The 12,970-nt window shown below is 38.7% G+C and overlaps 1 protein-coding gene across 8 annotated transcripts in view; it reads left to right on the top strand.

Annotated features, from left to right (window-relative positions):
* The window catches only part of MPDZ (multiple PDZ domain crumbs cell polarity complex component), a 179,203-nt gene that overhangs the window by 143,218 nt on the left and 23,015 nt on the right, over nt 1–12,970 (top strand). For all 8 annotated transcript variants that reach the window (XM_030920145.1, XM_030920146.1, XM_010383157.2 and 5 more), the window contains 4 exons: nt 768–964; nt 2,125–2,216; nt 2,755–2,845; nt 5,026–5,106. In XM_030920145.1, the coding sequence (XP_030776005.1) occupies nt 768–964; nt 2,125–2,216; nt 2,755–2,845; nt 5,026–5,106 (461 nt within the window). The remainder of the gene's footprint in view (nt 1–767; nt 965–2,124; nt 2,217–2,754; nt 2,846–5,025; nt 5,107–12,970) is intronic.

Here is a 12,970-nt window from a genome sequence, read left to right as displayed (position 1 = left end):
TCTATCAAAGGGCAGTGGGTGACTGGGCCCAACGGGGCTGGACTTCCAAGACAGTTCATTCACGTGGTTGGCAAGTAATGCTGGCTGTTGGCTGGTTGCTCATCTGTGGCTGTGCACTGGAGCACCTACGTGAGGCCTTAGCCCTCATAGATTGTATAGGGTGCACAATAACCATCCCCTCTTGAAGATGTGGGGTAGGAGATGTAAATGGTGTCATCTAATTAGGAAATGTGTCCCAAAGCTGGGATACATATATCAAGTTGTCCTGGCCTGATAGCTCTGTGCAAAAAGGAAGCTCATTTCCTTCATTTTGCATATATCTACTAAGAAACTACCCAACATGATGTGATATATAATGTTGATATTCCAATGGGAGAAAAGCTCCCACTGTTCAGTGAACACAGATATTCTGGATGCCTCAGTTCTGTTCTCCTCTGCAAATGATCAAGTTTCTGGTTTAATCATAGTCTTTTTAGAGTTTGTAAATATGACTTACTTCTCTTTGGCATAACCACCCCAAGGTGAACTGATTAATCAGACATTGTGCTCTCTGCACCCTAGATGCAAAGAAATTCCTCAAAGTTTGGGTCCTCTAGGAAACCAGTCCTGATGCCCAAGTGACTAGTCTATTTAGCTTTTAACTGACAAAGATTACATTTTGATACAAAATACTGCCCTTTTGAGATAAAACTAAATAGCTTTCCACAGTAAAGCATTTGACTGTAAATTAACTTTAAATATGTATTTGTTGTTGTTGTTGTATGTAGAAAATATCAGAGAGCGTTATGGAACCCTAACAGGTGAGCTGCATATGATTGAACTGGAGAAAGGTCATAGTGGTTTGGGCCTAAGTCTTGCTGGGAACAAAGACCGATCCAGGATGAGTGTCTTCATAGTGGGGATTGATCCAAATGGAGCTGCAGGAAAAGATGGTCGATTACAAATTGCAGATGAGCTTCTAGAGGTAAGTTTTTGTGGAAAACTTTGAATTTATTCTTGTTTTATAAGTGTAAATGGAACCGTCAGTTTCCAGAAAATCACCTATACCTTATAGCGACTGAGAAAGCCATTGCTTGCTTAATAAAATAGATGCATTGCAGCAAATCTGGCTCTAAACCAAATTTCTACTAAGTAGAGTCCATGTTCCCATTAACATCCATTAAAAGGTCATGACTGTGTAGCACCAGAAACAATTTTTGCCCCAAGATAGTAATAAAGCTCACACTTCAAAAGCATTTGTTTTGTGTGCTGCATTTTTATTAGGAGTTTTTGAAAAGCCAAGTGACCAGTCATTCCCCAGAGGCTGACCCACTGGACGGACATTCTGGAACTTGAATCACTAATGGGAGAAGTGATGAGGGTGAGGTGGGGTGGGGTCAAGGTTAAGGCTAAATAACAAGCAGTAACTCAGCTTGCCAAACAAAATAAATTTGTGGACCATACTTTATAGGTTTTAGAATTTTATTTGCTTGTGTTGTTTGTCCTTGCCCCTCCTGGGCTGGGATCCACATGATTTTATACTGCCTTTATACTCTTCCCATGCTGAGTATGTTTCTCCCTATAGACACGGAAGGCTCAGTTGGCAGTGATTAAACGACCAAATGACTGAGCCAGTCATTTGCATTAGGCACTATACTGTTTAGGCACAGTTTGCTGCCTAAATCCTGAATCTACCCAGCATGCCTTCTCCCAGTGACCTATTTCCAGGGCTTGAGTTTTGAAACTAAGTGGGAAATACGACAGTAAGGAACTTCCCAGGATGGTCTTGCAGGTGACAAGTTTTTCCACAGAACCCTCATTTTGTGCAGAGCATCCTGGGAGCCCAGTGCCTGCCAGGAAATTTGCTGTCTACTCTCCTGCAGTTGGTCCCAGTGGTGCCACTTTATCAGCAGTCCATGGATGTCAGACTTCATGTGCGTTATTTTAACGCTGGCTTTAAACATGAGCTATTCTTTTATTCACCATGAAAAGTCAGGTTCATGTTCTGGGGAGGAAAATGTATAACATTTAATATAAAATATATTTTAAAGGAAGAAAAAATGTGCTTTTCATTAATGAGGAAGGATGATAAAAATTTATGATACTAAAATTTCAGACCCAACTAATGATATTTATTTCTCACAGATCAATGGTCAGATTTTATATGGAAGAAGTCATCAGAATGCCTCATCAATCATTAAATGTGCCCCTTCTAAAGTGAAAATAATTTTTATCAGGTGATCATTTTTCTTTTGCTAGTTTACCAAATACTTTTTGTTAGCATTTCTACTCGGAGTTCTTTTGGATGAAAATAAAACATTTGTGGCCGGGAGTGGTGGTTCATGCCTGTAATCTCAGCACTTTGGGAGGCTGAGGCGGGCGGATCATGAGGTCAGGAGATCGAGACCATCCTGGCTAACATGGTGAAACCCTGTCTCTACTAAAAAAAAGAAAAAATACAAAAAATTAGCCGGGCATGGTGGCATGCGCCTGTAGTCCCAGCTACTAGGGAGGCTGAGGCAGGAGACTTACTTGAACCTGGGAGGTGGAGGTTGCAGTGAGCTGAGATTGTGCCATTGCACTCCAGCCTGGGCAACAGAAAGAGATTCTGTCTCAAAAAAAAGAAAGAAAAGAAAATATTTGTAAATATGTAAGTGTCATAGTTCCAGGTTTTGGGGGTTAAACATTTTTCTCTGATAACCTTCTGACTTTTGAAGTAAGAGAATGAAAATAATACCATTATGTTATAACAGGTTGTTGTTTTTTTGCTTTCAGAAATAAAGATGCAGTGAATCAGATGGCCGTATGTCCTGGAAATGCAGTAGAACCTTTGCCTTCTGCCTCAGAAAATCTTCAAAATAAGGAGGTATATGTAACTTATGTTTGTTTCTCTGGGAAGACTTGATTGATGTGCACCTTATTAATTCAATCAAACAATTACCTAACACTTAGGGATCTTAGAGGTAGATAAGTTATAGCCTTGGCCTTCAAGGAGTGTAAATCCTAGTATAAGAAGATGCTCATGGAAATAAGCATACCACTTATGTGAAGAGTACTTGTAGTCTGCCTAGGGAATAGTGAGAGTAGGAAAAGAGTTATCAGTTCTGCCTCTGAAAAGAAATTGAGAATAAAACTTTATAGGGAAGATTACATGTGAAGTGTATGTTGGAAGATTTGGGGGGTAAAAATGTTGCAAGCAGAGGGCATGGAGTGAGTAATGGCATGGATACTCTGGCCAATGCAGGGAACAAAATTATAGAGCATCACTGAGCAATGAGGGGCAGGGAATGGGAGCTGGTGGGGAAAGGGTCAATGTTAGAGGGGAAAGGGTCAGATCATGGAATACGCTGGTAGGCTAACATGTGCCAGCCTTGTCTTTGAGACAGTGTGGAGCTCAAAGAATGAGAAATGTATAGTTAAAAATTTCTCTGGCAGTACTGTAGAGAAAAATCAGAGATAGCAGGAGAGAGAAGTTAGAGGAAGTAAGATAATTATTGGAATAATTCAGGAAACAGTTAACGAGGACCTGAACTAAAGCTAGAAGAGGGGATGGTTACATCAGATGTTTAAGACCCAAATTGGTAATACTTCATCCCCAAATAAATGTACTCATTGAGGAAAAATGAATGGTTGAAGATGTGTTTATCCAACAAATATTTTCTGAGTACTCTGCCTTATACCAGATATTGCTCCTTGGACTGGAGAATAAAACAGATAGGATATACAAGGTTTCAGATGTCTGACTTAGTGATATGAGGGGTGGCTGTCTTTTACCAAATAGAAAATACAGAAAGATATTTGCAAAAATACGGTACATTCTATTTGTGGCGGGTTAAGAACGAAGTGCCTGTTGGATAGCCTGGTAGAAGTGTACATTGGGACATTTGGTCTCCAGTTTAGAGATGATTTCCTGTAGATGCAGATTTGGCATGTCTTAGCCATGGAAGCTGAGATGCTTGAGAGAGCATTTAGAGAGAAAGAAGGCCAAGGACACAATCATGTGGTAGCAACAATAAGAAGGAAGGTGAACAAAGAGATCAGAGACTATGAAGAACCAGGAGGGCATGTGGCAGAGCAGCAGAGGAGAGTGTCTTTCAAGGGTACACTCCACAGCTCTACATGCTGCCATGTAGCAAGAATCCAGCAAGAAGATGAGTAGAGAGAGTCCTTTGGGTTTGGTAACTAGGAGACTTTTAGTGGTTTTTGAGGAGGCAAATGATGGACAAGAAATCAAGGAGAGAGAGAGGCAGTGGCTAGAGGGTGATAGAGAATTGGGAGAGTGGTTTTGTTTTGATTTAGGAAAGCTTTGGATACATGTGTATGATGAATAAAAGGAGTTAGTAGAGAATGAAAAGCTTTAAATTAGAGGAACCTTGGTGATTATCAGTGGGGGTAGCTGTAGGAAGAGAAACATTCTTTCCTAAATCAATATATAAAAATAGAGCTTATGTGTATATAAGACAGATGTACAAATCATTGTCTCATTCTGGATGCTCCTAACGTTCAACTATGCCATGTGGTTATTTAAGATAACTAGGTTATAAAGTAATATATTTTGTTATCATATTACTTGTACTAAATATGTCTCTTAAGGAATTTTTAATAACGTTCAGGTAAAACATTAAAGTTTTCAATTCACTTGATAAATAACGCAGTAAAGAATAATGAATGGTGTTTCTGCTGGTGCTCTGTCAGTGAGTTTCACCATTTGGTAGCTGGGCTGCCATCAGTTTTCGTTATACAGTAAATCCAGGCAGCCTTCAAGCCACTTGGTCTATCTGTGCTCTCAACTGATTGTTGTCCAGTTACACCTCATAAGTATTTTGAAAAGAATATAATGTTCATAAATTCCATGGAATGTTAAAATAGCAAAAATGTATTAAAATAAATAAATGTATTAAAATAGCAATAGTGTATTAAAATAAATGTATTAAAATAATTTTGTATAATGTATAAAATAATTTTGAATACGTGGCCCTTATATTTAAACAAATCAAAATTCCTAACACGTAGTTGCCTTTTTTGTCATTTCTTTCCCTCTGTCAGACAGAGCCAACTGTTACTACTTCTGATGCAGCTGTGGACCTCAGTTCATTTAAAAATGTGCAACATCTGGAGCTTCCCAAGGTAAATCTGCTTTGAATTGGAATGAAATGATGTGAGTTCCTTTACATCAGTATTCTAATTCACTGTGTTCTCAAAAGTGTGGTCTCCAGATTAACAGCATCAGCATCATCTGAGATTTTGTTAGAATTGCAAATACTTGGGCCCACTCAAACTTACCTGCTGAATGAAAAACTCTAGGATTGGGCCCAGAAGTTTGTGTTTTTATTAGACCTGCCTGATGCACATTTAAGTTTGAAAACTACTGTGCTAACTGATACTTTATCAGGGTTCCAGCTTGCCCTTTTGTAATTATTCCAAATTATCAAATTTAGTTATCGGTCCATTGATTCCTTTACTAAGGCCCTGATATGGAGGAAATAAACATAAAGAAATAGAAGTTATACTTTTGTCCTTCAAAAATAGGAAAGCTCCACCACGCCGAGGCCGAGACGGGTGGATCGCGAGGTCAGGAGATCGAGACCAACCTAGCTAACACGGCGAAACCCCGTCTCTACTAAAAAATACAAAAAACTAGCCGGGCGAGTTGGCGGGCGCCTGTAGTCCCAGCTACTTGGGAGGCTGAGGCAGGAGAATGGCGTAAACCCGGGAGGCGGAGCTTGCAGTGAGCTGAGATCCGGCCACTGCACTCCAGCCTGGGCGACAGAGCGAGACTCCATCTCAAAAAAAAAAAAAAAAAAAAAAAAAAAAATATATATATATATATATATATATATATATATGGGAAAGCTCATATATTTAGAAGTGAACTTTCGACTCAGATGATTGCCTTTAAGAGAGAGTTTGCTGGACAGAAACCTATAAATGCTTTTGGGTGCTTCAGGCTCATGCAGGTAAGCAGGTGGACAATGGATGAGCATGAGTATAAGCTGAAAGAGCAGTGAAGTTCCCAGGAAGAAGAGGAAGGCAGGAGGTGGGGTAGGGAGGTCAGAGAATATTTATAGGAAATGCTGCAGACAGAAGGAAAGACAGTGGTCCGTATTGCCACTCTCCAACCAGGAGGCAGTGCAGTATGATGCTTGAGAGCCTCGGCTCCAGAGTCATTCTGTCTGGGTTGAATCCTTGTTTCATCAAATACACGCTTCACACATTGTATGATCTTTCTTTGCCTCAGTTTCCTCATTTGTAAATTGAAGATGATAATAGCACCTTTATCCTAGCACATGGTCAGATTTTGTTAAGTATTCAGGAGAAAAAAATACCCTGATGATATTGATATTTTATTGCTGCTGTTTTTTACAGTGATAACCATATACAAAAATGCATTGCTCTAGTCTTGTACTATACATGTAAGAGAAGTCTTTATCATGATGGACTATTTCTGTTGTGGTTAAAAAGAAAAGAAGTTACTAAAGTCTTTTTACCTTTCTATCAAGAAGTCCATACACTTCAGTTTGAGAATCCCTCATTCTATCGCCATTTAAGAGAGATGACATCGTCCTCTTTCCCTTTCTGATTTCTGCCCTTAGTTTCCTTTCCTCCTAAATCCTGAAGAGTTTATAATATTTAACAGTGCAATCATTTTCTTATAATTTGTTAATTATGAAACACTTAAATGTATGTTGGATACTTTATAATGAATGATTTTTAAAAAAAATCTGTTTATGTTGATCTTTAGAAAAGTCCAAAATTAGATAATTTAAAAATATCCTTTCATGGTATGGATTTTAATTTATCATCTGAGGCTTAGTATATTCTAGGATATAATGAGTGCCCAGGAAATGTTTGCGGAATGAACGTGTTAGATGAATAAAGAGCAGCCTACTATAGTGGTTGGGAGCACAGACTTAAAGCCAGACCACCTGGGTCAGAGACCTAGATTTGTCACTCACTGGCTATGAGACTGTGACTTTGAGCATGTTTCTTAACCTGTACATAGTTTTGCCTTTTGAAAATGGACTTAATAATTGTCCAACTTACCTCATAGACTTGTAGTGAGAATTAAGTATATATTGTGAAAATTAAATATACATACATACAGTTTCCAGCACCTGGCACACATATACAAGTAATGCTTGCTATTATTATTGTTTTAATAATTAGGGATGAATAAGCTGGTATAGAGTTGTCTGATGGCTACTTGTCAGTGAGTTTCTCTGATGTTTTCTGTTTCCACATTAGACTACCTGATTAAGGTGCTTGATAGATGTTCATAGCATCTTTTTTATTTTTTATTTTTTTATTTTTGTTTATTTATTTATTTATTTTTTATTATTATACTTTAAGTTCTAGGGTACATGTGCATAACGTGCAGGTTTGTTACATATATATACTTGTGCCATGTTGGTATGCTGCACCCATCAACTCATCAGCACCCATCAATTCGTCATTTATATCAGGTATAACTCCCAATGCAATCCCTCCCCCCTCCCGCCCTCCCCATGATAGGCCCCGGTTTGTGCCTTCCCGAGTCCAAGTGATGTCATTGTTCAGTTCCCACCTATGAGTGAGAACATGCAGTGTTTGGTTTTCTGTTCTTGTGATAGTTTGCTAAGAATGATGGTTTCCAGCTGCATCCATGTCCCTACAAAGGATGCAAACTCATCCTTTTTTATGGCTGCATAGTATTCCATGGTGTATATGTGCCACATTTTCTTAATCCAGTCTGTCACTGATGGACATTTGGGTTGATTCCAAGTCTTTGCTATTGTGAATAGTGCCACAATAAACATACGTGTGCATGTGTCTTTATAGCAGCATGATTTATAATCCTTTGGGTATATACCCAGTAGTGGGATGGCTGGGTCATATGGTACATCTAGTTCTAGATCCTTGAGGAATTGCCATACTGTTTTTCATAATGGTTGAACTAGTTTACAATCCCACCAACAGTGTAAAAGTGTTCCTATTTCTCCACATCCTCTCCAGCACCTGTTGTTTCCTGACTTTTGAATGATTGCCATTCTAACTGGTGTGAGATGGTATCTCATTGTGGTTTTGATTTGCATTTCTCTGATGGCAAGTGATGATGAGCATTTTTTCATGTGTCTGTTGGCTGTATGAATGTCTTCTTTTGAGAAATGTCTGTTGATATCCTTTGCCCACTTTTTGATGGGGTTGTTTGTTTTTTTCTTGTAAATTTGTTTGAGTTCTTTGTAGGTTCTGGATATCAGCCCTTTGTCAGATGAGTAGATTGCAAAAATTTTCTCCCATTCTGTAGGTTGCCTGTTCACTCTGATGGTAGTTTCTTTTGCTGTGCAGAAGCTCTTTAGTTTAATTAGATCCCATTTGTCAATTTTGGCTTTTGTTGCCGTTGCTTTTGGTGTTTTAGACATGAAGTCCTTGCCCATGCCTATGTCCTGAATTGTACTACCTAGGTTTTCTTCTAGGGTTTTTATGGTATTAGGTCTAACATTTAAGTCTCTAATCCATCTTGAATTAATTTTCGTATAAGGAGTAAGGAAAGGATCCAGTTTCCTCCTAAGGACGTTCATTTCCAAACAGATACATTCAAGTTCTTTGGGCATTTAGCAATGAGAGTGGACAGAAACCTGTGCTGCCTGTCAGAAGCCCTTCTTACATCCTGAGTGATCAGCTATAAATCACTTAATCCTATTGGTCCTCACTTTCTTCTTCTGTAAATGGGGCTGCCTATATTAAGGGTTATTGTTGGGATTGGATGAGCTAATGAGCAAGGTTCCTTCGTTCTGCAATATAAAAGCTGGTTTCTGCCTTTCGCCTCCTTTTTTATTTATTCAGCAGATGTCTATTATGTGTACTTCCCTTTCTAAATTAGATGCTATTGAGGAATGCAGGACCTTGGAGAACCTCAATGTATTGCCCACTGAAAGCTTCCATTTATATGTAGATTTCAAACAAATCTAAAGCTCAGGTAGCTAGAATGTATTTATTGATGAAAGCCAAAGTAAGTAAGGGGATACAAGAATCTTTTAAAAGTAGCTAGACAGAAGAGGCAATTAACCATGATTTTAATGATTTTAAGTGTGGGCTTTGGAGTCACTTAACTTCTCTGGGCAATAGGCAAGCCATTTGTTCCATGGTAAGCAGGTATATGCAAGCCAACCCCCAAAGACTGAGGGAGCTGGGAGCCTGAAGAAAGAGGCTGACAAATCCAGTTTATCAGAAAGAAATGCTTAATAAGGACTTATGTACAGAAGCCATGTTGCTGGTGGCCACAAGACAGTGGATCCCAGCATCCACCCTCCAGAAAGTATTCTTTACCTAGCAAGGATAAAGACATGTAGCTGGTCACGTCTCGGAGTTTCTTGCAGAAACTTGTTACCAGTGGAGAGGTTAGGTAAACATCTTTTTGAAGGATTATCTATGCTACAGGGCTCGCTACAGAACACCTTGGTATGCAGGAGTCAAACACTGGTCACCATGGCAGTTTCGCTTCAAGGTGGTGTCACTCTTGCCATACAACAGGCTATTTTTCTATACCATTTAACTTCTCTGGGTCTCACTTTCCTCATGAGATGAGGAGAATCCCTTTACATTAGATATGCTATTGTAAAGATTAAATGAAAGAATTTGTACAAAGTACTTACCACAGTGCGAGTTATTATAATTATTTTTGTTAATACTTCTAACCATGAATTTCTGAGTTCCCGATAGAATATATCCTTGGAAACATCTCTTGAAGAAGCCATTGTTAAAAATGACATTAAGTGACATATTGCACTAAGCCTGGCACTCCTAACCCCATTAGTACATGGCTCTGAGAATAAAACTCAATTAAGCAAAGAAGGGAGAAAGACACAGCTTCTAACACTCATGAATCAGCTTAAATCTTTTGTCATTTTTACTATCCTACATTTTTTAAAAATTATAGTTAGTTATTTGACATAATAATTCAATGGTAATGTAACATGTGTTCATTATGTTATTTACTTCTTAGCAACCCTGTGAGCTTGCTATTATTTTCTCCACTTTGAACTGTTCCCATAACTCCAAATAGTAGAGCTGGAATTGAGCTCTGGTCTTCTGCCTCCAAGTCCCATTTCCCATCCATTACCTATTTCAACTTGCTACTGGGCCCCATCTGTCTTTCTAAAATGCCTGTATGTTCCTTCTAGGAATCCTGTACTTCAGTCAAACTGATTTGAATCAAGAGCTCATGGAGAAGGTTTTGAGAATTTATCCCTCCTTGCCTTGGTTTATATCACTTGGTCTTTCTGACTTCTTTTAACTTATATAAATCCTACATACACTAAAGACCCAATTTAAATCTCACCTGTGTTTATTTTGAAATATTACTTCAATATTTTGGTTTATATAGTACTTACTATTAATGTCTTCATTTTGTTTGTCACTTAACCGTGTTTGACCCAAGAGCTTGTCTCCTGTGATGAAATTTGATGTGGGTATCTTTTCTGTACATCTAAAGCATACACATGTTGAGAGAAGAAATTCTCACTTTTTCTTTCCCATTACTTACTGTCATGGACATAGTTCAGACTGAGTAAGTATCTGGGAAGGAAGAATGAATGAACGGTTATGTGCTGTACATGCATAAGGGGGAAAGATCTTGAGATCAGGAGAGTCAGGAAGAGAATAATTTTTGCATTGTCTAAAAGTGAGAGCTCTACTAACAGCTCATTTCTAGTTCTGTTTTGACTCCTTAGAAACTCTCAAGTCAATTATCTTTTTAAAATCTTTTCTATTTTTTAAAAATGGAAAAATAGAAGTATAAGCAGAGAGCTCCCATACATAGAATCTAAACCCACAGTAGCTGACTGAAATGCAAATTCAGTTGATCAGAAAACAGTTTTGATTAAAGATTAATTTTTAGCACAGTTTGTCCTAGGAGGTACCCATGCATCAAAGCAGGTAATAGCCGCCTATGACTGTCAAAGCTGTGCTTCATATCCATACAATTTTATGTGGAGAAAGCCTTGAAATAGGATTAAGAGTTTTTCTTCTTTTGAATTTTAGAGAAGCTTCTACCTTCAAAATAATCCTCCAAATAATAATAATTTGTTGCGCTTAATTTGACTTTTCATTCTTGTTTATTACTCTTTTCTAGCTGCTGAATTATACAGCTCGTTGAAAAATATATTTCCTTGAAGCCAGGCACAATGGCGCATGCCTGTAGTCCCAGCTATGTGGGAGGCTGAGGTGGGAATTCAAGACCAGCCTGGGAAACATAGCAAGACCCCATCTCTATAAAACTTTTAAAATAATATTTTAAAACCAAAAAAAAACACGAAAATATATTTCCTTAATTTGTTTTCTATTTCCTGTATGGTAGTGTTTTAATAACTAGCCCCAAACAAAGTATCTCAGATCTCTTCTTGCTAAGGACTATATGCAATCTGGTAAAAGTAAGTTGGAAAGCTGAGCAGTTAAATAAAAAATTGCACACTTATATGTTGTTATCCTTTGTCATCCTGTTTTTCTTTTTCTTATTTATTTATTTATTTATTTTTATTTTTTTGAGACTCAGTCTCACTCTGTTGCCTAGGCTGGAATGTAGTGGTATGATCTCGGCTCACTGCATCCTCCACCTCCCAGGTTCAAGCGCTTCTCCTGCCTCAGCCTCCCAAGTAGCTGGGATTACAGGTGTGCACCACCATGCCTGGCTAACTTTTGTACTTTAATTAGAGATGGGCTTTCACCATGTTAGCCAGGCTGGTCTTGAACTCCTGACCTCAGGTGATCCACCCGCCTCAGCCTCTCAAAGTGCTGGGATTACAGGTCTGAGCCACCACGCCCAGCCTCATCCTGCTTTTCTGATATCAATAAATTGTTTGTTGAGGTGTATATAGTTGTTTTTGTAGTATTATAGTTGAGTTTGGGCATATTATGCATGCAGATTTGTTGCTTATTGTTTCTTTTAAGACTCCTCTTATTGCAAATAACAGAAAAAACGAACTAATTCTATTAGGTTTCATCAAGGAAGAGGATTTATGGACTCAGGTCAGCAACCTTCAAGGGTAGTTGGTTCTGTGACTGAATAGTGTCATCAAGTGCCTGTTTCTTTCCCTGTCTCTGTGATACTGTGCCATTCAGTGTCAGCTTTATCCCAAGACTTGTCTTTCTCATGGTTTTAGAATGGCTGCCAACCATAGTTGGGCCATGCGCTACTTCTTTTATATGTATCTTGGGGGAAGGGAGAGAATGGCTATTCAAGCCTTCTGAGCAAAAGTTCCAAGATCCATCCTAATTGAATCAGTTCAGATCATGTGTCTACTTTTGAGCCAGGGACTGTGACCATGGGACTGTAATTGTAGAATTGACTTCAGTTGTTCAAACCCCATTCTTGGAGCTCCTTAACTTTTGCTATGTAACAAATTACCACAAAACTTCACAACTTAAACAACAGGCATTTATGGTCTCACAGTTTCTATGGGTTAGGAATTTCAGAGCATTTTAGCTGGGGGATCTGCTGAGAATCTCTTGTGCAATTGCGGACACATTGCCAGCTAGGGCTACAGTCATCTCAAAATTTGACTGACCTGGACATTGCTTCCAAAATGATTTACCCAAATGGCTGTTGGCAAGAAGGCTTATTTCTTCTAAATGGGGCTGCTTGAGTTTTCTTAGGACAATGGCGGCTGGCATCTTGCAGAGCAAGTTATCCAAGAGAGACAGCAAGGAGGAAGCCCCTTTGCCTTTTTTGACCTGACTGTGAAGTTATACACCATTACTTCTGCTTTATTCTCTTTGTTAGAATCAAGTCACTAAGTCTAGCCCCTGCTCTTAGGTTCCTTCTTGAAGGGAGAAGTATCAAAGAATTTCTGCGCATATTTTTAATCTACAGCCTGAAACATGGTGAGGGAAGAAGGTGGGAGAGAGAATATGGAGGTTGGGGGAAGAGAGGGGTGGGTGGGAAGGCTAGATATTCTAATAAAAATCAATTTGTATAGAGGGGTAAGATGGGAAGCAGTATTAGGTAAACAATCAG

The sequence above is a fragment of the Rhinopithecus roxellana genome, chromosome 16 (assembly GCF_007565055.1).
Source record: "Rhinopithecus roxellana isolate Shanxi Qingling chromosome 16, ASM756505v1, whole genome shotgun sequence".
Taxonomy (NCBI): domain Eukaryota; kingdom Metazoa; phylum Chordata; class Mammalia; order Primates; family Cercopithecidae; genus Rhinopithecus; species Rhinopithecus roxellana.
Note: the sequence above shows the minus strand (reverse complement) of the source record. Positions and strands in the feature narration are given on the sequence as shown.